At 59.6% G+C, this 23,303-nt stretch overlaps 1 protein-coding gene across 4 annotated transcripts; it reads left to right on the top strand.

The window, feature by feature from the left end:
* Positions 1 to 201: 201 nt before the first annotated feature.
* Positions 202 to 22,320, top strand: PDZD4 (PDZ domain containing 4). Of its 4 annotated transcripts, none has more exons than XM_051837474.2 (8): positions 202 to 885; positions 16,820 to 17,055; positions 17,865 to 17,955; positions 18,324 to 18,422; positions 18,855 to 18,917; positions 19,193 to 19,294; positions 19,450 to 19,560; positions 19,697 to 22,320. In XM_051837474.2, the coding sequence occupies exons 1-8, from the start codon at positions 826 to 828 to the stop codon at positions 21,248 to 21,250; spliced, it is 2,316 nt and encodes a 771-aa protein (XP_051693434.1). In that variant the 5' UTR covers positions 202 to 825; the 3' UTR covers positions 21,251 to 22,320. The 4 variants fall into 4 exon arrangements, with proteins under 4 accessions (XP_051693434.1, XP_008248539.2, XP_069922939.1 ...); XM_008250317.4 differs by having other exon boundaries at positions 16,820 to 17,073; XM_070066838.1 differs by lacking the exon at positions 16,820 to 17,055 and having other exon boundaries at positions 203 to 885.
* The last annotated feature ends 983 nt before the right edge of the window (positions 22,321 to 23,303 follow it).

The following is a 23,303-nucleotide window of genomic DNA, read 5'->3' as shown; positions in this document are numbered from 1 at the left end:
GTGCCAGGGGCTCGCCCGGCCGCTCTCATCAAAGGTCCTGCCCTGGGCTTCCCGCGCCAGCTCCCGTGGCTTCTGCAGCCCCCAGCCGCTCCCGCCCCCACCCAGCCCGGCTCCACTCCCCCGCGCGCGTGCGCCCCGTCCCGCACCCCTCCCCCGCCGCCGCCGCCACCGCCGCTGCCGCCGGCGCGCGCGCGCGCGTGCCCGACGTCCCGGGCGGGAGCTGGAGACAGCCGGTGGGCTGCGGGCCAGAGAGCGGGGCGCCGGGAGCGCCGAGAGCGTGGCCGGGCGAGGTGGGAGCGCCGGCGCAGGCCTGGCCGCGGGCGGGGGCCGCCGCCGCGCCGCCGCCCCGCTGTCGGCCCGGCCGGGCCGCGGTGCCAAGCGCAAGGGCCGGGTTCCCAGGTCCAGCGGTCATGGGCGGGAGCCGGAGGCGGCATCGGCAGCGGCAGCGGCGGGCCCCGCGGGCGGGGAGGCGCGCGGCCCACGGCCCCTGAGGGTCCTCGGCGGCCCGGTGCTCCCCCGCGCCTCTTGGGGGTCGTAGCCTGGCAACGCCCGGTGCTCCCGCCCATCCCCCGCTGCCCTTTTTTTCCCCCCTGGCCGGGTGCGAGGGAGCATGCCCGCGCCTGGCCTTGGCCATCGAAGAGTTAAGTCGAGGGGCGTGGAGCTGTCCTCCCCTCGGGGGCGTCCCCCCCTCCCCCGTTAGTCCCCCCCTTCCCCGTCGCACTAGGGTATGGCCCCCGGGCCCGGCCCGGGACCGGAGGTCCCGCGCTCGGGCCAGTGAAAGCGTCTTCCCGTTCCCGCCCTCTTCCTTCCTCGCCGGCCAGCACCATGGGATGTAATATGTGCGTGGTCCAGAAACCGGAGGAGCAGTACAAAGTGATGCTTCAGGTAGGGAGGCTGGGCCGCTGGCGCTGGGGGGCGCGGCCCCGCCGGGACGGGGCAGGCTCCGTGGGTAGGGCGGGCGCAGTCCCGGCGGCCAGCGTGGCTGGGCAGGAGGGCTTGAGGTGGAAAATGCAGGGAACAATCCTCACCCTCAAATTCTGGGTTTGCTGGGTGTTGCCCCTCCGTGGGACCCAACCACAGATAGGGGGAACTCAGTGGAGGTGGGAGAGGGAGGCGCGGCACCCTGACTTGGGCACCCTCAGAAGACTGGGACACGAGCCCCAGGTCCAGATCAGCCCGGGGTGGGAAGTTGGGATCGCACTGGTTGGGGTGTGCTTCGGTCCTGGGCCCCAAGAGCCAGGATGCGCCTTGTGGCCAGCGCCAGAGCGGGATGGAGGTTGCATAGCAACCGGTTCCTTCCCAGCACAAGTCCTCCCCGCTGGACCCAGGGTAGAGGAGGGAGCTGGGAGCCCGCGGAGCTGGGGGCGGCTGAATGTTGGTCCCAGCGGGCCAAGGAGGGGTGGGTGCTCCCTTAGGCGCTCACTGCCAGGATGGCAGACTCCCAGGCCCTTGTGTGTCTTGGGTGAGAGCGTGCCACCAGGGTTGGCGAGGAGGGCAGCCTGTGGGCAACAGTGCCTGGCCAGCCTTCTGTCGGTCCCGCCTTGGGGGGCGTGCACCCAGCGAGTGGTGTGTCGCCGCTGGGGGAGGAGATGCCAAGCCCGGATCCTTGGCCCTGCCACCCAGCCCCACAGCCCTGAGTGGGGCTTCCTTGCCTGTATGTGGCGTGACTACGTGAGTGCGTGCCTGTGCCCCGTCTGTGTGTGTGTGTGGAGGCTCCCCTGGCCCCACACGTGTGTACTTTCTGTGTGCGCTCTGCGAGCTGTCTGGAGAAATGTCCCGGATGGTGTGGACTGAGACCCACTCGTGGCAGGAGGGGGAGGTCAAGGTCAGAGGGAGTCCGGACCCAGGAGCAGACAGGGGCGCAGACAGGTATGCATTTAGTGGTTCTGGCTTCAAGTTCCGAGTTGATGGCTCAGGATGAGGGAACAAGTGCATGGTGGAGTGATTTTGGCTGGAGAAAATGGGGAGGCTTCTAGTCCAATAGGGGCACCCCTGCAGACATCACCTGGGGCAAGGGGGGCAAGGGGGCACAGCAGAAGGAATCGGAGGAAAGGGGGCAGGGAGGGGTATAAATCTCGCCCCAGGCTGGCTGCGTTTCTCATCTCCTCTCCTGCTGCCTGCCCTCTGCAACCCCCCCCCCCCGCCGCCCCGCCGCCGCCGCCGCCGCCGCCGCCCCCGCCCCGCGCCACCCTGTCCGACCCTTGCAGTTTCCCGGATTGACCTGGCTGCAGCCCAGAGGGCCTCGTGCAGAATCTGCCTTGGGTTCAGGGCTGGCTGGTGGGAGGTGGGCTGGGCCGGTTACTTGATGGCGATTCCAGATCCCATTCTTACTGCTTCCTTCTCTGGGTTCCAATGCAGCTGTCTTCTTTGAAATATTACAAAATTTCTTGCAAAATTTATCAGCGAGACAGAGAACAAGCTGCCCTCGGCTGGTTCACTCTGCAGAGGCCTGCAATGGCCAGTGCTGGGCCAGGTCGCACCTGGGAGCTGAGTGCAGGTCTCTCACGTGGGCGGCAGGGACCTAACTGCTTGAGCCATCCCTGCTGCCTCCCAGGAGCCAGAACATTGATGTGGGACACGAGCATCTTCACCAGGCTAAACACCTGCTGGAATGCGGCGGTCTTGACTTCCTTGGGGAAGCGTTGGCATGCTGCTTCATTTTTGGCTGACTTTCAGGGACCCGTGGAAAGGAAAGAGCACCCGTGGCTGGGACAGGATGCTGGCAACTCCCACGGCAGTTGGGGCGGGGTGGGGGGGCTGGGGCTGCCTTTGGGAAGGTTCCATGTCGGAAGAGGGCCTGAAGTGCACCTGGGTGGGAGAGTCCCCTCTACTTACTGAAAACACAACCCCAAATGGCAGACAGAATGGAGTTTTATTTATTGGTTTATTTTTAACGATTTATTTATTTATTTGAAGTGCAGAGAGAGACAAAGAGATCTTCCATCCACTGCTTCACTCCCCAAATGGCTGCCATAGCCACGGCTGGGCCAGGTCACAGTCAGGAACCAAGAACTCCATCCGGGTCTCCCATGTGGGTGCAGGGGCTCAAGCAATTGAGCGATCCACCACTTTCCCAGGCACATTAGCAGCTAGCTAGATCAGAAGCAGAGCAGCTGGGACTCCAATATGGTGTGTAGGCATTGCAAGCAGTGGCTTAACCTGCTGTGCCACAGCACCTGCCCTGGCTGCAGTTTTAAAAGCAGAGCTATGGGGCCAATGCTGTGGCATAGCGGGTAAAGCCAACGCCTGCAGTGCCGGCATCCTATATGGACGCTGGTTCAAGTCCCAGCTGCTCCATTTCCGATCCAGCTCTCTGCTGTGGCCTGGGAAAGCAGTGGAAGATGGCTCAAGTGCTTGGGCCCCTCACCCACATGGGAGACCCAGAAGAAGCTCCTGGCTCCTGGCTTCAGATGGGTGCAGCTCCAGCCATTGCAGCCAATTGGGGAGTGAACCAGCGGATGGAAGACCTCTCTCTCTCTCTCTCTCTCTCTCTCTGCGTGTAACTCTGACTTTCAAATAAATAAATAAATTTTTTTAAAAAAAGTGGAGCTGTCCTTTAAAATTAAGGGGGGCAGGCAGATGGAGAGCAGTGGAAACCTTTAGACAGCCCAGGCCACCAAGGAGAGAGCTTCCTTCCCATAGCTGCAGCCGCTCTGCTCTTCGCGGCGGAGAGGCCACTTTCGCTGCTGAAGCCCGGTCAGCTTCCTGGACGATTTGCCCAGCTCCGAGCACCGCCCCCCTTCCCCGGGCTCTCCTCCTTGTCTCCCTGAGGGAGCTCATCCACAGGCACAGGAAAAGGTGGTGCAGTCCACGGGACGGACTTGTAGCAGAGCCAGAGAGGCCTGGACCCTTGCCCACCGCCAGGTCAGCAGCCCTCAAACCTCTAGCCTTAAGCTGCAGAGCCTTTCCCCTGCAAGTGCTGCTTGGGCCTGGCGTTTGGCGCAGCACGGCCCTTGTCATTGCCTCGGCTCACATACCAGCTCCAGCCTCCTGGGAGGCAACACAGGCTGGCTCAGGGGTTGGGTTGAGTTCCACGGTTCCTGGGGCTCCTGGCTTGGTGGAGCCCCAGCTGTTGCAGGCATTTGGCGAATGATCCAGCAGGTGTCTGTCTGTCTGTGTCTCTTTCTCTGCCAATAAAATAATCAGTGGCTACTTTCTTGAGTTATATTTACCATAGCATACAGTTTACCCTTTCCAAGTGTACACACTGGTCTTTTTTTTTTTTTTTGTATATCACAAAATTATGGGACTGTCACCACTAGTTCCAGAACATTTCGTCACCTTAGAAAGAAACTCTGATGTGCCTGGGAGAAGCAGCCAGAGATCAGGTGCCAGGGCCCCTGACACCCATATAGGCGACTTGGATGGAGCCTGGCTGGTGCAGCCATCTGGGGAGTGAATGAGCAGATAGAAGCTCTCTTTCTCTCTCTGCCTCTCCCTCTCTTTCTGCCACTGTGCCTTTCAAATGAATGAATGAATGAATGAATGAATGAAATCTTTTTTAAAAAATTCTGGAATCCTTAGGAATAAGCTTCCCAAGCTTCCCAGCCCCACAAGAGCCTGGCAACAGCCAAGCCACTTGCTGTCTCTTGCGATTTGCCTATGCTGGATATTCCCTCTAAAGGAAATCACACAACACAGGACCCTGTGAGTCTGGCGTCTTTTCGCACCATGTTGTCAAGTTTCACGCCATCTGCAGCATGTCTCAGTGCTACATGATCCTTGCGGATGGTAGTCATTGTATGGGGTACCGCGTACTATTTTCTCATGAGCTGACGGGCGTTTGGATCGTTTCCACCTGTTGGCTGTTGGGAATAGTGCTGCTGAGCTCCCACTTTCCATTCTCCCCAGCACGGTATGAGGATTCCAACTTCTCCACGTCCTTGCCGGCACTTGTTCTTTGCTGGCTGTTTCTGAAGCCAGGAGCCAGGAACTCCATCTGGGTCCCCCACGGGGCTGCAGGGGCCCAAGGACTTGGGCCATCCTCCACTGCTTTCCCAGGCCACAGCAGAGAGCTGGATCGGAAGTGGAGCAGCCGGGACTTGAACTGGCGCCCATGTGGGATGCCGGCACTGCTTAACCCGCTACTCCAGAGCGCCGGCCCTAGCACAGTGGTTTAAGCCTCCACCTGCAATGCCAGGAAGCTGGCTCTGAGGTGGAGCAGCCCAGGCTTGAAGTGGTGCTGATGTGGGATGTGGTGTCACAAGCACCAGCTTAACCCACTGGGACACAACTCTGCCCCCGCCCTCCCCCCACCCCCCACCTCCTCCCGCCGAAGTGACCTTTGAATTCTGCAAGTGTGAGGCCTGTGACTTTGTACATTTTTCTTTTCAAGATTGTTTTGCGTATGCTGGGTTCGTTGAGCTTCCATATGAGTTTTAGGATCAATTTGTTAATTTCTGGAAAGTAAGGTGGGATTTTGATAGAAATTGCATTGATTGGGTGACTTTCCAGTTGTTCAGGTCTTCTCAAACTTCTTCCAACAATATCTGGTACTTCTGTTACATTTATTCCGTAGTTTAATTCTTATGATGCTATTGTAAATGGAATTATTTTTGTTAACTTCATTTTTGGTTTTCTGATTGCCACTGTATAGAGAGATAATTCATGCTGTATCCTCACTTATTAACTCTGATAATGGTCTTTTAGTGGTTTCCTCAGAATTTTCTGTATTGTAGGATCATGGCATTGGTGAATAGAGCCTTTTTCATCTTAATTTTGAATGTGGATGTGTTTTTTAAAAAAATATTTAATTTGGGACCAGCACTGTGGTGTAGAGGGTAAACCGCCTGCAGTGCTGGCATCCCATATGGGTGCCGGTTCAAGTCCTGACTGCTCCACTTCCAATACAGCTTTCTGTCATGGCTTTGAAAAGCAGTGGAGGCTGGTCCAAGTCCCTGGGCCTCTGCACCCGAATGGGAGACCTGGAGGAAGCTCCTGGCTCCTGGCTTTGGATCGGCACAGCTCCCGCCATTGTGACCAGCAGATGGAAGACCTCTCTCTCTGCCTCTCCTTCTCTCTGCCTCTCCTTCTCTCTGTGTAACTTTCAAATAAATAAATAAATCTTTTAAATATTTATTTTATTTATATGAAAGGCATATTGACAGAGAGGAAGAGATCTTCCATCTACTGATTCACTCCTCAAATGGTTGCAATCACCAGAGCTGGGCTGGTTTGGAGCCAGGAGCTTCTTCCGGGTCTCCCACATGGGTGCAGGGGCCCAAGCACCTGGCCATCCTCTGCTGCTTCCCCAGGCACATTAGCAGGGAGCTGGATGGCAAACCGAGCAGCTGGGACTCGAACCGGTGCCACAATGGTAACCCTCCCCCAACCTGGATGCTTTGTATTTCTTCTTTTACCAATGTGCTCAGTGCCTGCAGCACAGTGCGAGAGCGGGCATCCTTGCCTTGTTTCTGATGTGAGGGAGGCAAGCGCGTTCCTCACCCCGAAATCGGAAGTGAGCCTGCGTTTTTCCTAGAGCGTCGTGAGGTGGAGTGTTCCTGTCTTCAAGCCTTGTTGGATTTTGTCAAATGCCTTTTTGGCGGCTATTGAGGCCATCACCTGGTTCTGCTCCTCTAGCTCGCTGATCCGGCCTACCGCAGGCACTGGGAAGCCTGTCAGACCTTCAGCCCCATTTCGCACTTCCAGTCCTGGTCTCCTGGCTCACTTAATAGGCGAGGGGTTACAGTAGCAGGTCGGCTAGGAAAACAAGGGCCGGTAAGCTGCTGCCTGCGACTCCGGCATCCCGTATGGATGCCGTTGAGTCCTGTCTGCTGCACTTCTGGTCCAGCTCACCGCTAATGCACTGGGAAGGCAGTGGAGGGTGGCCCAAGTCCTTGGGCCCCTGCACCCGCGTGGGAGACCTGGAGGAAGCTCCTGGCTCCTGATGCCCCCTCCTCTTTGTCAGACCAGTCTACACTGGCTGTCCTCCCTGACACTCTTGCTTGGGTGGGCTGCACTCCTCGTGGGGCCGCTGGGACCCGAGGAGCAGGCCAGTGGGGAGGACACCTCTCCCGCCCTCTGGGCAGTCTCCCAGGGGTTGTTTCCTTAGCATCTACTTGCGGAGGCCCCACTGTGCAGCCCTGTCGCAAGTGCTGGGGGCGGCAGGGGGACACCCAGACCCCGCTCCCAGGGGTTGGGGGTTTCGGTGTGTGACACACCCTGCTCCACCTGCCCTGCCAGCACTTAGTGCAGTGCGTGGCACCAGAGGCCGGGAGAAATGCATGCTGTGGTGGAAACAAATGCGGGGGGGGCTGAATTCGGACAGCTGCAGGCCACCGCAAGGCCACTTTGGGAAAAGAGCTACGCAACCACACATGCATGCCCCAAAGGGGAAAGTCCGCTGCTGCAAGCGCTCAGCCGCACGCCAGCGGAGGCAGTGGAGCGCTGTGGTGATGTCAAGGGAGGCAGCTGGCTCCAGCCCTCACTCGCTGCTGTTGGGCCAGGGCAAGTCACTGAAAGTGTTGCTGGCTTAGGGCCTCAGTTTCCTTCCCTGTTAAATGGGAACGAATGGGGTGACTGGGACAAAATCCGCAGACTGTACATGCCCGGCAGCACTGTCCGCACTGCGACCCCTGGGGAGGGCAGTATTGCTACTGCGTGGCTGTGCAGTGGGTCGCTGTGGGTGGAAAGTGGCCGGAGGGGGCCAGCACTGTGGTGTAGTGAGTAAAGTCGTCCCTGCAGTGCAGCCCCCCCCCCCCGTATGGGCGCCGGTTCTAGTCCCGGCTGCTCCTCTTCCGATCCAGCTCTCTGCTGTAGCCTGGGAAAGCAGTGGAGGATGGCCCAAGTCCTTGGGCCCCTGCACCCATGTGGGAGATCCGGAAGAAGCTCCTGGCTCCTGGCTTCAGATCAGCACAGCTCCGGCCGTTGTGGCCTCCTGGGGAGTGAACCAGCAGATGGAAGACCTCTCTCTCTCTCTCTCTCTCTCTCTGTCTGTCTGTACCTCTCTGTAACTCTGTCTTTCAAATAAATAAAATAAATCTTAAAAAAAAAAAAAAAAGCAAGTGGGCAGAGCAGCCTTCCGCGTGCTCATGTGACAGCGCCCAGGGAGAGCGCAATGTTCAGTGTGTGTTCGGAAGCAGCAGCACAGGTGAAGAGCCCTCGAGTAGCGAAGCGGAAGGTGTGAGCTGGGAGCTGCACAGGTAGGCTAGTGCACTCCTGGCGGACGGGCTGCGCCGCCCCTCTCCCCCTGCGTTCTGCCTGGCCGTGCTGCAACAGGCGCTGCCTCAGCGCTTGGCTGCCTTTTGCTCTGATCAGTGGGCCAGGGAGGGCTCTCGGGTCCTGCGTGTCCGCTGCCCTGCAGAGCAAGGGCCTCACATAGGCACTTGGGCTCCATCAAAGCACTATCAGCTGCACATTTAAACCCTGGGACACAGTTCTGGGTTAAAGGGGCGTGAAGCGCTAACAGCGGGTCTCCTAGCTGAGTGCCTGCTTGTCTTGATGCACAGCTCCGGCGCTGACTCCATCCTCCTGCTAATGCACACCCTGTCAAGAGACCGGAATGGACTCCCTCGCTTTAGCCTTAGCCACAGCCAAGACAGGCACCTGTGAGCCAGCAGATGAGCGCTCTCCGACCCCTCCCCCACCCCGTGCCCTGCCCCCACCACTCCGCTGACTTTTTATTTCTTAAAATCCCGAGGTGTCAGTGTTGCGGTTTCGGGGAGGATGGGCATAAATGCTTCTTCAAGTACGGGTGTGTGCCGAGAGGGAACAGTCGGAGCTGGGAACCTTCTTTCCCAGCCTCAGCTTTTCTCATCTGCGGAGTGGGTTTCGGGACCCACCCCCAGCACCTGCCCCTAGAGTCACCAATGAGAGGGAAAGGGACCTTCTTCCTGGTCACACAGGAAGTCGCAGGCCTGGGCTCTTTGCTCGGCTTCCTCTCCCCGCTTCCCGCCTTCCCCAGGACTCGGGGTGCAGTGAGGGCTTCCAGTCGCGCCACGCGCAGTTGTACGCGTCCGCGGTGCGCGGGATGCGGGATGTGTGGGGAGATCCCTGGAACAAGTGCTGGGGAGGCGGGGAAGGCAGGCCTTGGGGCCCCCGAGGCGGTAGCGGCAGCGGCTGGAGGCGGGTGGGACCAGCTCCCTGCTCCTGCCGGCCCCGCACCGCTGCCGCCGCGCGTTCTTTGTCTTCGGTTCCGGGCTCCGGGGGGCGGGGCGAGCGCCACTGGAGCCCCGCCTTCCGCCGCCAAACCCTCTGGCTCTCTCGGGCCTTGGAAAATTTTTCTCATGCTCCCGATGCCTCTAGAGGGGACAATGCACTCCCGCATCCCCAAGCTACATCTCGAACTGCCCTCAGCCTAGGGTCTGCAAAAGTTCCCGAAGGCATTATGTTTTATTTCTTTCTTTTTTTGTATTTTTATTTATTTATTTTCATTTCTTTGAAAGGTATAGACATGATAGAAACAGGGACAAGGGAGCAGCCAGGGCTGGGCCAGGTTGAAGTCAGGGGCTTGGAACTCAGTCTTGGTTTCCTGTATGGGTAGCAGGGACCCAAGGACTTGCCATCACTGCAGCCTCCCAGGATGTACGTTAGCAGGGAGCTGGATGAGAATCAGTGGCGTGAGCACGCCGAGGCACAGGACACAGGCATCTCAAGCAGCTGCTTAACCCCTGTGCCAAACACCTGCCCCATCTCATCATTTCTTTTATTTCTTTTATTTGGAAGTCAGAGTTACACAGAGTGAGAAGGAGAGGCAGAGAGAGAGAGAGAGGTCTTCCATCTGCTGGTTCACTCCCCAATTGGCTGCAACGGCCGGAGCTGTGCCTATCCGAAGCCAGGAGCCAGGAGCTTATTCTGGGTCTCTCACGTGGTGCAGGGGCCCAAGCACTTGGGCCATCTTCTACTGCTTTCCCAGGCCACAGCAGAGAGCTGGATTGGAAGTGGAGCAGCCGGGACTCCAACTGGCGCCCATATGGGATGCCAGCACTGCAGGAGGCGGCTTTACCTGCTATGCCACAGCGCAGACCTCCTCATCAATTCTTTTCTTTTTCTTTCTTCTTCTTTTTTTTTTCTTTTTGACAGGCAGAGTTAGACACTGAGAGAGACAGAGACAGAGAGAAAGGTCTTCCTTTCCGTTGGTTCACCCCCCAAATGGCCGCCACAGCTGGCACACTGTGCTGATCTGAAGCCAGGAGCCAGGTGCTTCTCCTGGTCTCCCATGGGGTGCAGGGCCCAAGCACTTGGGCCATCCTCCACTGCCTTCCCGGGCCACAGCAGAGAACTGGACTGGAAGAGGAGCAACCAGGACAGAATCCGGCGCCCCGACCGGGACTAGAACCCGGTGTGCCAGCGCTGCAGGCAGAAGATTAGCCTAGTGAGCCGCGGTGCCGGCCCCTCATCATTTCTTAAATGAGGGACAGTTCCTAGCTGAATTCCACGACTACGGGGGACATGATCAAGCTGCTTTGGTGGCTTGGGTTGGGGACAGGGTATAGCTAGAGAGTGCAGGCTGGAGTGACACACACCCGCGGGCTGTCTCCATCCTGCCCCCAGGGGCCTTCCTCCCCAAGCCCTCGTCTCTTCTGGAGGGACACCTGAGTGGCTGGGCACTGGGCAGCAGTTGTTATTGCGGTAAAACATCCAGAGCATGAGACTTCCCCGTGGCTGACATCTAGTCCATTCACTGTCTACAGCAACAGGGACGCTCACCCCAGGAAGCAGGCACCACCCCGTGCCGCCAGCCCCTGGCATCCATTAGTCTGCTCTGTCTCTGTGGGTTTGTCTAGTGTGGGCATTTCTTATAAATGAATCTTACAATCTGTGGCCCCGTTTTCAGTCTCTTCAAGGTGCAGCATGTATCTTTAAAAAACGTTTTCTATTTATTTTCATTTTATTTCCAAGGCAGAGAGACAGACAGACAGATGGAGACGGGTCTGCCATCCGCTGGTTCACTAACCAGCAGCCCAGAACTGCATCCCAGTATTCCATGTCAATGGCAGGGACTCAAGTACTTCAGTTACCATCCGCTGCTTCCCAGGGTGAGCATTGGCAGGCAGCTGGATTGGAAGTATGAGCTAGAACTGGAACCCAGACCACTGTGGTGTGGGGTGCAGGCATCCCAAGGGGTGACTGAAGCGCTGCGCCACGTGCCTGTCCCGGGACCTCATGTCCCCCTGTGTGCGGACATTTGGGCCGCTCCCAGGTCTTGGCTGTTATGCGTAGCGCTGCTGCGAACATTTGTGTACAAGTCGCTGAGTGTCTCCTCTCAGATCTTTGGGGACTGCTGAGTCACACACAACAGCTCTGTGTTTAACCTCTTGAGGAGCTGCCAGACTTGTGCGGCAGCTGCCCCAGTTTTCAGTCCCGCCACCAACGTGAGAGGGTGCCGCTGCCTCCACATCCTCCCCGCCACTGCGTGGGTTCGTCTGCAGGACTGCAGCCAGCTCTGGGTGTACTGTAGTGTCTCAGTGTGATTTTGATGGGCACTTCCTTGGCGATTTGTGATGCTCAGCACCTCCTTTTTCCTGTGCTTATTGGGTGTCAGGGTTGAGGCCTCCCTGGCCTTGGTCCCCAGCCCAGTAGCAGCTCTAAAACAAACGGACTGACCACACCCCGCCGGCTGCACTGCCGTCCCCAGGGTTAGGAGTCGTGTTCGTCTCTCTTCATCAAGGCTTTCTAGGTGCCCAGTCATCCCACCCCGGGGCATCACCCGGGCCGCTCCCTGCTCACTTACTGCAGCCCAGCGTAACTTAGGCACAGGATGCAATCTGAAATGGCCTCATTATAAAAGCTATGCTCATGGCAGGAAATGCTATAAAGAAAAATAGAGAAGATGAAGTCATTACAAATACTGTTGTTTTTAAAGATTTATATTTTTATTTATTTGAAACGCAGAGTTACAGAGACAGGAGGGAGGGAGGGAGGGAGGGAGGGAGAGAGAGAGAGAGAGAATCTTCAATGCACTGATGCACTCCCCAAGTGGCTGCAATGGCTGGGGCTGGGCCAGACTTAAGCCAGGAGCCAGGAGCTTCTTCCAGGTGTCCCACATGGGTGCAGGGGCCCCAAGGACCTGGACCATCTTTCGCTGCTTTCCCAGGTGCATTAGCAGGGAGCTGCAATGGAAGTGGAGCAGCCAGGTCTTGAACCTGCGCCCAGAAGGGATGAAAGCGTCATGGATGGAGGCTTAATCTGCTACCCCATAACGCTGGCCCCACCTACAAATACTATTGTCCACTGATGAATTTCTTGCCATCTTTAATAAAGTAATGTGTCCGATTCATACAGCCATACGATATGCATGTGCATATGTAATGTGTGCGTCAGTGAGAAAGCCTTTCAAGAACCCCAGAGCCCATCGTGCCCGGAGCCAGTGCATCTGCAGACAGGGGAGGCGCGTGTGAGCTCCCGCACCCTCCCTGCCTGCAGCAGGTCCTCTCCCACGTGTACTTCACATTTGATCATGACACTGTTCCTAGGATCCAAACATGCTTTCAAGAACAATGTAGCCAGAGTTTAAAAATCTTTGGAGAGTAGAAAAAGCCCTCTGAGCTTTCCACTCTCCGCGTGCATCTTGCCCAGCCTCTCCTCATGCATGGATGTGTTTTATAGGAGAGTTCTCATGGCTCACCTGTTGCTCCATCTCTTTGAGAAACAGGCTGGGTTTTGGAAGGCTGCAGGAGAGGGCAGTGGTGCAGGTCCATTAGTTATACACTGCAGTAAAGGTCATCACAATGGGTCATACGATGGGACGTGAAATACTGTGGAATATCATGCAGCCATAAAGGCGGATGTGGTGGCGTGAGTGTTTGGTCTGTCTGTTATGATGCCCATCACTCATCTTGGAGCACCAGGGTCTGAGCCCCGGCTCCTGAGTCCACCTTCCTGCCAGTGCGCACTCTGGGAGGCAGTGGTGATGGCTCAAGTACTTGGGCCTCTGTCAACCGCTGGGGAGGCCCGGCCTGGCCCCAGGGAATAAACCAGTGGATGGGACCTCTGCCTCTGTCACTCCTTTCCCTCTAGCTCTGTGCCTCTCAAAGAAATTAATGAGCCATCCCGGTAAGCATTATGGTCAGGGCAGAAGTGGTCCCAAGAGGCTGTGTGTTCTATGAAACGCCTTGAATAGCCAAGTTCACAGAGATGGAAATTAGATCAGTGGGTGTCAGGGGCTGGGGCCGTGGAGGATGCGGACTGATTGCTTTACGGGTATAGGGTCACCTTTGGAGTGTTGGAAATGTTCCAGGATCAGATGGTAGGGATGGTTGCCTAGCACTGGGAATGCACTAGATACCTCTGAATTCTAACACTTTAAAATGGTTAGTATATAAAATGTTCAGTATATTTACCACAATAATAAGAAGTTTTTTTTTTTTTTTAAAGCTGCTTTGGACATCCTTCTAGTTAAGTGATTGTTATGATTTTGGGCTAAATGACTTCGAGCAAATTCCCTGGGGTCAGAATCAGATGAAGAGGGGATCTAGAAAGGAGACCCGGGGCAGAGAGGCAGGACTTTCAGGTATGGGAAGTGTTGGAGGATCAAGTGGATTCCTTCTGGATTGTTCCGAGAGGTACGTTGCGCTTGATGAAGGAGACTTTTTTTTAATAGCGAGTGTTTTCTGACAACGGGCTTGCTTCGCAAATCCCAGTTTCCCCAGTACCAGAGGCAAGGCGGATTCCTTGCGGACTGTTCCAAAGGAGGTAGGTTTGCACTTGATGAAGGAGACCTCTTTGAAGCTGTTTTCCGACGACAGGGTCCAGGCCTCAAGTCTGCCCGTACAACCTTGGCGCTGGGGGCCCCTCCGTGGTCTTCTCCATCGCTGCCCTGAGCACTTTGACCTTGTGCTGGTCCTCTTGGCCAAGGTGTTGGATGAGTTGTCTTGCCGGCTCCCTCGTGGCTGTTACAATGCAGCCGCACGTGAAGCTGCGGAAGCTCTTGTGTGTGCCCCCCTCCTGGCTCCCCCTCATGCTTGCTGTGGCTTCCACGGTGGCTCCTGACAGTGACTCAGGCTCAGCCAGGGAACTCTGGCCAGGAGCGGGCGTGACTGCTGGTGTGGGTGTCTGTGCGCCTGTGTCTTCATCGTTTGCCTTTGTCACAGAACCTGCTCCTGGGACAAAGTGCAGGGCCCACAGTTAGCTGCGGGGGCGGGGCCTGTGCGAGGGTGGTGACAGTGAGACAGTCGGGGGCTCCTTCTCGCTTGTAGATGTGTCAGGAGGAAGGGCAGGATGTGACGGATCAGATCAGCTCCCATGCCAGATTGACAGAGAAAGATATGGAGAGCACAGGTGGAGAGAGATGGAGGGGCAGGCAAGGACACAAGCCGTGTGCAAAACAGTGCACTCTAGGGACGGTGGGCACAGTGGTGGCGGAATGAGCTTAGCGAGGAGGCCCTCCACTGCCAGCCCACACCCAGCCCTCCCACAGTGAGGGGGCTTCTCCCAGCCAGCTGAGACACTGTGGTTCGGAAGGCCTCCTTGCGGCTGCCCTCTGCGACTCCCCTTAGGCAACCAGCAGCCCCAGCCTGTGCTTCCTTGGCTTGGCGCAGCACGTGGGAAAGTACGGGACACCGCCGGGACGTTGCGTGTGCACTGCCATCGAGCCTCGCTGTAAGAACGTATTGAAGGGGGCTTTGACGCCACCCGTGTACACCCATCTGCAGCCTTTGCTCAGGTTGCTACCGAGTCGGCAGGAGCTTTCCATGGTAGGGATCTTCTCCGAGCCTGTCTTCCCCCTCTGAGTTGGAGTGTCCAGAAGTTGTGCATGTTTCCCATTATTGCTTGCCCTGTTGTGGTCATTAAGAATTTCTTGTCTGTTGCAATGCGATAAAGATGGTTCTGTTTGCAGAATGAACCAGTAGGTAGGCAGGGTGAAGGTCAGGGACATTAGCAAGTTTCAGAGCAGGGCGGGGCTCTGGCAGGACGGCAACAGAAGGAGGTAGCTCGCTCTGGCAGGACGGCAACAGAAAGAGGTAGCTCCTCGTCATATGCCTGGCCCTGGCCTCCACCTAGAGAACTGCCTCTCCGGGTGACAACCCAGCAGGCTGTCACAGGCCATCACTCTGATGCTCCCTGATCTGAGGTGCAGAGACTGTGCATGCGCCCATCCCCCTCCTGCCGTCCCAGGCCCTGCCAGCGCGCTCTTCCCCGTGTCTGCGCCCAGTTTCCATAGCAACGCTGCTGCTGGGTAACGATCGCAGGGAGAGACATTCCTGTGGTTCTCAGTGTCAGTGGAGCATCCCACGGTGCGGGTTGCCCTGCTCTGGGAATTGCGGGAGGTGCGATTCGCCCAGAGACACCTTGAGGTGAAGGTTGTGAAATGCAAAGCCCCATGCGGAACACCTGCCGCTGTCCATGGTGTAAATGCTCCCGCCAGAGCCACCGAATGACGTCACTGAGCGCGTGGTTGGGCAGAGGTGCACCTCCATAATCCTTCAGCTTGCAGACACACTGGATGGCAGTGACCCCGAGAACACATCGCAGACAGCAGGGGTAGTAAAATCACCAGCCAGGGATGAGGTTCGGGTGCAGGCTGCCTTTGTTCTGAATATCATCCGTTTGGTTAGACGTTTCTACGATTAAAGTGTTGACGGTGGCTGTTTCGCAGATGTCCCGGCATGTGCTGGCTCCAGGGACCCCGACGGGGCTTCCAGGCCATCCTTCTGTCCCTTTGTCTCTGCCTCTCCACTGCCCTTGCACCACTCTCACAGTGAGCACCTTAGTGGCCGGCAAGTTGTGCTTCCTTTGTACTGTTTGATGTTCTCTAAGAAATGTTCTCTAATTATGCACAAGATGAAAATCTGCCGGGAGGCCAGTGCGATGTGGGGCTCTGGGAAGTCTGGAGCTGCCGCGGGGCGTCCCATCTCTGTGCACAGGGCTGGATTGTTGTGTTGAGGCCATGACCAGATTGTGTAGTCCGACTTGGCATCGCTGAGAGAAATCCGGGGGAGGGAGGTGACGCCATGACAGAGGGTCCTTGTAACCTTCCAAACATTGGGACAACTCATTAAGGCAGTGAAAGAGCTGTCATGTGGCACAGCCATCACTGCCCACGGCCTCCTGTACCCCGCCCTGGGTGGGAGCGTGGGGGCAGCTTCACTCCCACTTCAAAGAAGCCTCCTCTCTCTTCTCTTGGCCCTTCCCTTCCTTTGCCCCCTGCATGCCGGGTGTCACCTACGTAGGGAGGGCACAGAAGCCTGTGCTGTGGGGCTTTGTCATCCACTCCCCAATGCAGGCTGCAAGCCACAGGCCATGAATCCGCGGCACATTTGCTAGGTCTGTCTTGGCCATTAGTCATTCTTCACCACTCCTCCAACGAGGACCTGCAGTCAACGCAGGCCAGGTGCTACACAAACTGGTGACAGGCTGGCGCCAGCCTTGTGCCCAGGGTACCTTGAGGTCACTGTTGGCTCCATCCACCTGGGGCCATCTGGAGATGGGGACTTTCCCTCTCCTGCCTCCAGCCCCCCACCATCCTGCTCTTTGTGCGAAGCTGCTCAGTGCATCTCGCCCAAGGTGGTTGGGGTCAGGATGCAGTGGGGACCCACTTGAGATGCGCAAGAAATGGGGATGGCCTGAGAGAGGGGCTCAGGCACAGTGTCTGTCCTCGAGCCTGCGACTGAGTTGTGGTGAAGGCAGAGTCAAGGGTGGCTGCTGCCGAACGAGGGGCTGAAGGCTGTTCCCCAGGCGGGGGCAGAGCCTCCAGCCCAGGGCGCAGACTCCGGGTCCCCCCGGCCCTCTGTGAGAAGCGGGGGTTTCCCTGGGCATGAGCGCCCCCAAGGTAGCCAGGGTCAGGGGCGGCCAGCAAACTGGCTGAGCAGAACTTCGGCTTGGACCCTCAGAGGGGAGGAGCTGCCCTCGCGGGTTCTCACAGGGCGTGTCTCTGCTGCAGGTAAACGGGAAGGAGCTCTCCAAGCTGTCTCAGGAGCAAACCCTGGAGGCCCTGCGTTCCTCCAAGGAGCCCCTGGTGATCCAGGTGCTGAGACGCAGCCCCCGCCTGCGGGGGGACAGCTCCTGCCATGACCTGCAGCTGGTGGACAGTGGCACTCAGACCGACATCACCTTCGAGCATATCATGGCGCTGGGCAAGCTGCGCCCGCCCACTCCGCCCTTGGGCATCCTGGAGCCGTACGTCCTCTCTGAGCTGTGAGTCGTCCTCAGAAGGGCCCTGCGCCGGGCCTCCGGAGAGCCGTCCCCACGTCCTTAGCCTCTGGAGCTGACCGGGGCACCCAAAGCCTCAGTTGCGTGCAGGCTTCCGGCGTCAGTCTGGGCACTAGATCTGCCCCCACGGCCAGCGGGGGCACCGGCCTGTCCAGGAAGCTCGCTGCCACCAATGCAGCTTCTTCGGCCAGCTGGCTGGCTGCGGGTCAGGCCCCGGCTCCTCCTCCATCCTCTGTCCTGTGCCGCACCATCGTCTTCTGCCTCACAAGCATCACTCTTTGCGTCTCCGTGCATTCCTTGTCTGTCCCATTCCTCCACCTGCTCTGAGCTCCCTCCATCTCTTCGGCTTCTCTCTCGGGCCCACTCGGACGATCGGCCGAGCACTGGCTCATTGTGCCCAACCGTAGGGAGGGCGGGCCTGGCTCCCCCTCTCTGGTGAGCCCAGCCAGCCCCTGGAGGTGGAGTGGGTCCCCTCTGCTCTGCACAGGTCCCCAGGGCCTGGGTGACTCTCAGGGGCATTGCATGAGTGAGGCCAGTGCTGGGTAGGGGAGTCTGATGTGGGGGCTGGGGTGAGGAGAGCAGGCCCACAGGGGTCCTTGGAGTGGACCCTGTGCACATGCCCGTCCCGTTGGAGAAGTGCTTTCTGGAGAAAGTAGCTGGGCCACGTGGCCTGGAGTGTGCACCAAGGCCGAGCACAGTGGGACCGGCCAGACAGGGAGCTGGGACGAGGGCACGGGAGGAGCGTATGGCTGGCTGATCCCGCTTCTCCTGGGCAGTCCCCCCATCAGCCATGAGTATTATGACCCGGCGGAGTTCATGGAGGGCGGCGCGCAGGAGGCAGACCGTATGGACGAGCTGGAGTACGAGGTGAGCTGGCCCAGGATGGCCGTTGGCAGCCTCGCGTAGGCCGGGCTCCTGCTGCCCCAGGTGGCTGGGCCTCGTGGCCCTTCCCGGTGTGTGCGTGACTGAGCCAGGGCGGGTATGGGTGAGGCTGCGGTTCGTCTGTGTCGCTGAGTCCGTGTCCCACGCATGTCTGTGTCCTGCGCGTCTTGAGTGTGTCTTGGGCATCTCCTGGTGGGGGAGACCGTCGCACGCACGCGCCACTTGGGATGGTAAGACAGTGAGTCGAGGGGGAGGCGAGGCACCAGTGGGGCGGCCACTGCCGTGGGCCTCCCTGCTCATGGTGTTCCTGGGGCTTTCTGCCTCTGCTTGCTCCCTGGGGCTCCTTGTGGCAGGAGGTGGAACTGTACAAAAGCAGCCACCGAGACAAGCTGGGCCTCATGGTGTGCTACCGCACGGACGACGAGGACGACCTGGGCATCTACGTGGGAGAGGTACGGAGCAGTGCCTGGGCGTGGTCGGGCACAGGGAGCACCCCCGCACACACTGCCCTAAGCCCATGACCTCTCCACGTGGCCCACGTGTGGCTTGGAGGCCACCCACAGACCGCAGAGGCCAGGAACGGGGGGACTTCAGCTTCAGCGTGTATTCAACTGCCACATCCCCCTCCTCCTTGGCTCTCCTCGTCTTTGGCAGGTGCACGGCCAAGAGGAAGGATGGGCCTAGCTCTAGCCTAGTAAAGCTAAGCTGCCTGGCCTGGCAGGCCTGGGGGTTCGCTGTGGGGGCAAGCACGCGGCCACCTGCACTTGCCCAGCTCCGATAAAGACCAGGCCTCCGGGCAAAAGGAGCTTGTGCGTGAGCAGGCTGCTTTGGGGGCCCCAGGGTGAGGCTGTCCCTCACACCGCCAGGATGCTTGTGTCCTGCAGGTAAATCCCAACAGCATCGCAGCCAAAGACGGCCGGATCCGCGAGGGAGACCGCATCATCCAGGTGAGTGCTGCAGGCGGCCAGCGGCCCACATCCCTACTGCTCTCCCATCACGAGCTTTGCCTCATGCCACGCAGTCGGCCAGACCTCGACCCCGGGCTGAGCCTCGGCTCAGCTGCCCCAAGTGGCCCCCAGGTGCACGGCCTCTGCTCCTCTCCCGCGGCCGCAGCTGTCCCGGAGAACACACGTGCTCTGTGCGGTAGCCTGGCTCAGCGTGCTCAGGGCCTGCCCGAGCAGCAGCCCTGGCGTGCTTGCTGACCATCGCTGGCCTGCTGCAGATTAACGGTGTGGACGTCCAGAACCGAGAGGAGGCGGTAGCCATCCTGAGCCAGGAGGAAAACACCAACATCTCACTGCTCGTGGCCCGGCCCGAGAGCCAGGTATTTGGCCTTCTGTCTGGGGAGCTGCCAGTGTCCGTGGACAGGGACCACCCGACACTAGGGGGCCAGGCTTAGGGCTTAGGAAGGGGGACCACGGGCTTGTCTGGGAGCGCCCTGGAAGCAGTGGGCTCACCATGGCAGCCTTGTGCTTGCAGCTGGCAAAGCGATGGAAAGACAGTGACCGGGACGACTTCCTGGATGACTTTGGCTCTGAGAATGAGGGGGACCTCCGCGCTCGGAAGCTGAAATCCCCTCCCGCCCAGCAGGTGAGGCGGGTGCGGCAGCATGAGGGAGGGGCTCAGTGTGTGCAGGATGGGGGGGGGGCGTCTCCTTGCCAGCCTTAGCCTCGGCCCTGGCTGGAACAACAGCCGAGACCTGAAACCCCTTGGGGTCCTCCTGCAGCCACCGCAGCCCGGAAATGAAGAGGAGAAGGGGGCGCCCGATGGAGGCCCAGGCCTGAGCAACAGCCAGGAGCTGGACAGCGGGGTGGGCCGGACTGACGAGAGCACCCGCAACGAAGAGAGCTCGGAGCACGACCTGCTGGGGGATGAGCCCCCGAGCAGCACCAATACCCCTGGCAGTCTGCGCAAGTTTGGCCTGCAAGGGGACATGCTGCAGAGCCGGGACTTCCATTTCAGCATGGACTCGCTGCTGGCCGAGGGGGCGGGGCTGGCCGGGGGTGACGTGCCGGGCCTCACCGACGAGGAGTACGAGCGCTACCGGGAGCTGCTGGAGATCAAGTGCCACTTGGAGAACGGCAACCCGCTGGGCCTCCTCTTCCCCCGCGCCTCGGGCGGCAACAGCGCCCTGGACGTCAACCGCAACGAGAGCCTGGGCCACGAGATGGCCATGCTGGAGGAGGAGCTCCGGCACCTGGAGTTCAAGTGCCGCAACATCCTGCGCGCGCAGAAGATGCAGCAGCTCCGGGAGCGCTGCATGAAGGCCTGGCTGCTGGAGGAGGAGAGCCTCTACGACCTGGCGGCCTGCGAGCCCAAGAAGCGCGAGCTGCCCGACATCTCCGAGCTGCCCGAGAAGTCGGACAAGGACAGCACCAGCGCCTACAACACCGGCGAGAGCTGCCGCAGCACGCCGCTGCTCGCCGAGCCCCTGCCCGAGAGCCCGCTGCGCCGGGCCACGGCCGGCAACTCCAACTTGAACCGGACTCCTCCCGGCCCGCCCGGCCCCGCCCCCACAAAGGCGGCTCCTCCGCAGGGGAGCCCCGCCAAGTTCCGCTCGCTTTCCCGGGATGCCGAGGCGGGCCGCAGACAGCACGCAGACGAGCGGGTCCGCCGGAACCCCAAGATGGGCGTGACCCTGGAGCGCGTGGGCCCCGAAGGCAGCCCTTACCTCTCGCGCCGCCATCGTGGCCAGGGCCAGGAGAGCGAGCAGTATCACAGCTGTGTGCAGCTGGCGCCAACGCGCGGCCTGGAGGAGCTGGGCCACAGCTCCTTGGGTTTGGCAGGTGGCCCTCGGGTGGGTGGGGTGGCGGCTGCAGCCCCCGAAGCGCCCCGCATGGAGTGGAAGGTGAAGGTGCGCAGCGACGGCACGCGCTACGTAGCCAAGCGGCCGGTGCGGGACCGGCTGCTGAAGGCCCGCGCCCTGAAGATTCGGGAGGAGCGCAGTGGCATGACAACTGACGACGACGCGGTGAGCGAGATGAAGATGGGCCGCTACTGGAGCAAGGAGGAGCGCAAGCAGCACCTGATCCGTGCCCGTGAGCAGCGGAAGCGGCGCGAGTTCATGATGCAGAGCCGCCTGGAGTGCCTGAGGGAGCAGAGCGGCGACGGCAAGACCGAGCTCAACATCATCGCCTTGAGCCACCGCAAGACCATGAAGAAGCGCAACAAGAAGATCCTGGACAACTGGATCACCATCCAGGAGATGCTGGCCCACGGCGCACGCTCGGCCGACGGCAAGCGGGTCTACAACCCTCTGCTCTCCGTCACCACTGTCTGAGCCGCCCGGCCTGGCCCAGGAGCCTCCTGTGGCCTGGCCCTTCCTCCCCCTTAGAATGTAGTGTGTGTGTGTGTGTGCGCGCGTGCGTGCGCAACACACGCCTGCCTGTCTTTGCCTGTGCACAGGACTTAACAGATGGAAGCCCACAAGGAGAAAGGCACCTGTCTTTCTTCCTCTGCCTCCTTCTCCCCAAGCAAAGCACTGGAGGCACACCCTTCAGCTGTGGGTGTGGGTCGTGTGTGGGCGCGCACACCACACACACCCATGCACACAGTAGCTCTTGCTGCATGGCTGCTTGGAGACAGGGAAGTGGACAGCAAGGAAGCCAGCACCGCCACTGAGCGCAGCTTTGCCCCCTGCTGGAAGCCGCAGTTACTTGTAGACAAAGGCAACCCCGATTTTTGTGGTTTTTCTCCCTTTCTGTGCTTGCCAATAGTTGTTTTTCTGTTGTGTGGACCCGCCCTGGGGGTTGGCAGCTCCCTCAGGTGGTCGGACAAAGGTGGAACCCTGAGTGTTGGCTGGGAAGAAGGTGGGGGGAGGAGGAGAGGGAGGGCTGGGGTGGGAGGGGAGGGGAGGGGAAGGTGGGAGGAGGGGGAGCAGCTGTCCTGGTGGCCTCCACTCTTGCCGTGCAGGGATGAGGCTCACCCCTGGAGGCCACCTCCTCCAGTGAGCGACATAGAGTGAAGCTGCAGGGACACGGGGGGCAGCGCATACCCTAGAAGAAACCACTGCGCCCGCGGCTCTGCCCAGCACCCTCTGGAGGGGGCCTTGCTTTTGAGTGGCCTGAGGAGGTGCTTGGCTGTCCAGGGCATCTAGAAGCCAAGCCCCATGAATGACACAAGACCTCAAGCTGTGTGGCCTGGAGAGGTGGCACTCACCTGAGTGACAGGAGGGTGGGCCGGCTGGGAGGGAGATGGCCCCAACCCCCTCAGGTTGTACAAGTGTGCGCCCCTTCTGCCTGTGGGGTGCCCCTCAGGCTTAAAGAACCTGACTGGAGGCAGACAGGCTGGCCCAGCCCTGCCTCCACCTGCATCTTGAGAATAAAGCAAGCTGCCTTTTTACTCCGTGGAGTCCTGGCCTCTGTTTGCTTTTTTGGGGGGAAGGGGGCAGGGCTGGGGTCAACTGCAGGCCTCCTGTGCACACTCTGGGAGAAGCTGCATCAGTGTCCCTTGTCACTTCTGGGTGTGACCCAGCCATAGGGTGGTGCCCAGGTGCCCAGGCAGGATGGGAGAGGCAGGCTCTCCGTGGACACAACTGGCAAGTGGATGGAGCCTGAGGAAGGAGGTTAGAAGCTGCGCTCCCCATGTGGGCGCACCGCTGCGCCTTGCTAGGTAGCGCTGGGCTGCTGCACGTTAGTTAGAGCACCCCTCCCCCAGCCAGAGACCTATGGGTTCCAGCGCCCAACAACATGTCGAGATGGGCGGGAATGAAAACTGCAGGACTCCGAGGAGGCTGGGTCTCAAGGGCGGTGAGGCCCGTCACAAACCTCCCATGGGAGGAAGACAAGGGAAAAGGCTTGGCCTGTAGGTGAGGCCAGGCCACAGGAATGATGGCTCCCCCGACCCCCCACACCAGGGCCTCTCCAGCTGAGGGGACACTCAGGGCCCATAGAGATCCCAGCGCACTGCTGCAGAGAACTGGCTGGAGCTGGTCACAGGCCAACCGTTCCCTGGCCTTTCTGCAGCCGCTGGGGGCACCCCGCTCTTCCTCCCATGACATGTGGGCCAGAGGGAGGGCACTGTGTCACTTACCTGGCTCAGACAGAGGTGGCACCAGGACTGGCAGCACTCAGCTACTGAGGCCTGGGAACGGTTTCCCACTCAGGCCCCGCTGCCACTGTGCCTGCTACCCCCCCCCCCACACGCAGGCCTCCTGCCTCGCGGATACTGACAGTGCGCCCTGCTGGGGCTCACTGCACTATACAATGAGCCCACCGCGTGGCACAGGATTCAACCGCTGGTCTCCTGGGTGAGGACACAGCTCTTCCTGGGGCCTGCCCATTCCTTTGGGTGGGAATCCAGGTTCCTCTCCAGTGCGGAGACAGCCCTCAGCA

The sequence above is a fragment of the Oryctolagus cuniculus genome, chromosome X (assembly GCF_964237555.1).
Source record: "Oryctolagus cuniculus chromosome X, mOryCun1.1, whole genome shotgun sequence".
Classification (NCBI taxonomy): domain Eukaryota; kingdom Metazoa; phylum Chordata; class Mammalia; order Lagomorpha; family Leporidae; genus Oryctolagus; species Oryctolagus cuniculus.
Note: the sequence above shows the minus strand (reverse complement) of the source record. Positions and strands in the feature narration are given on the sequence as shown.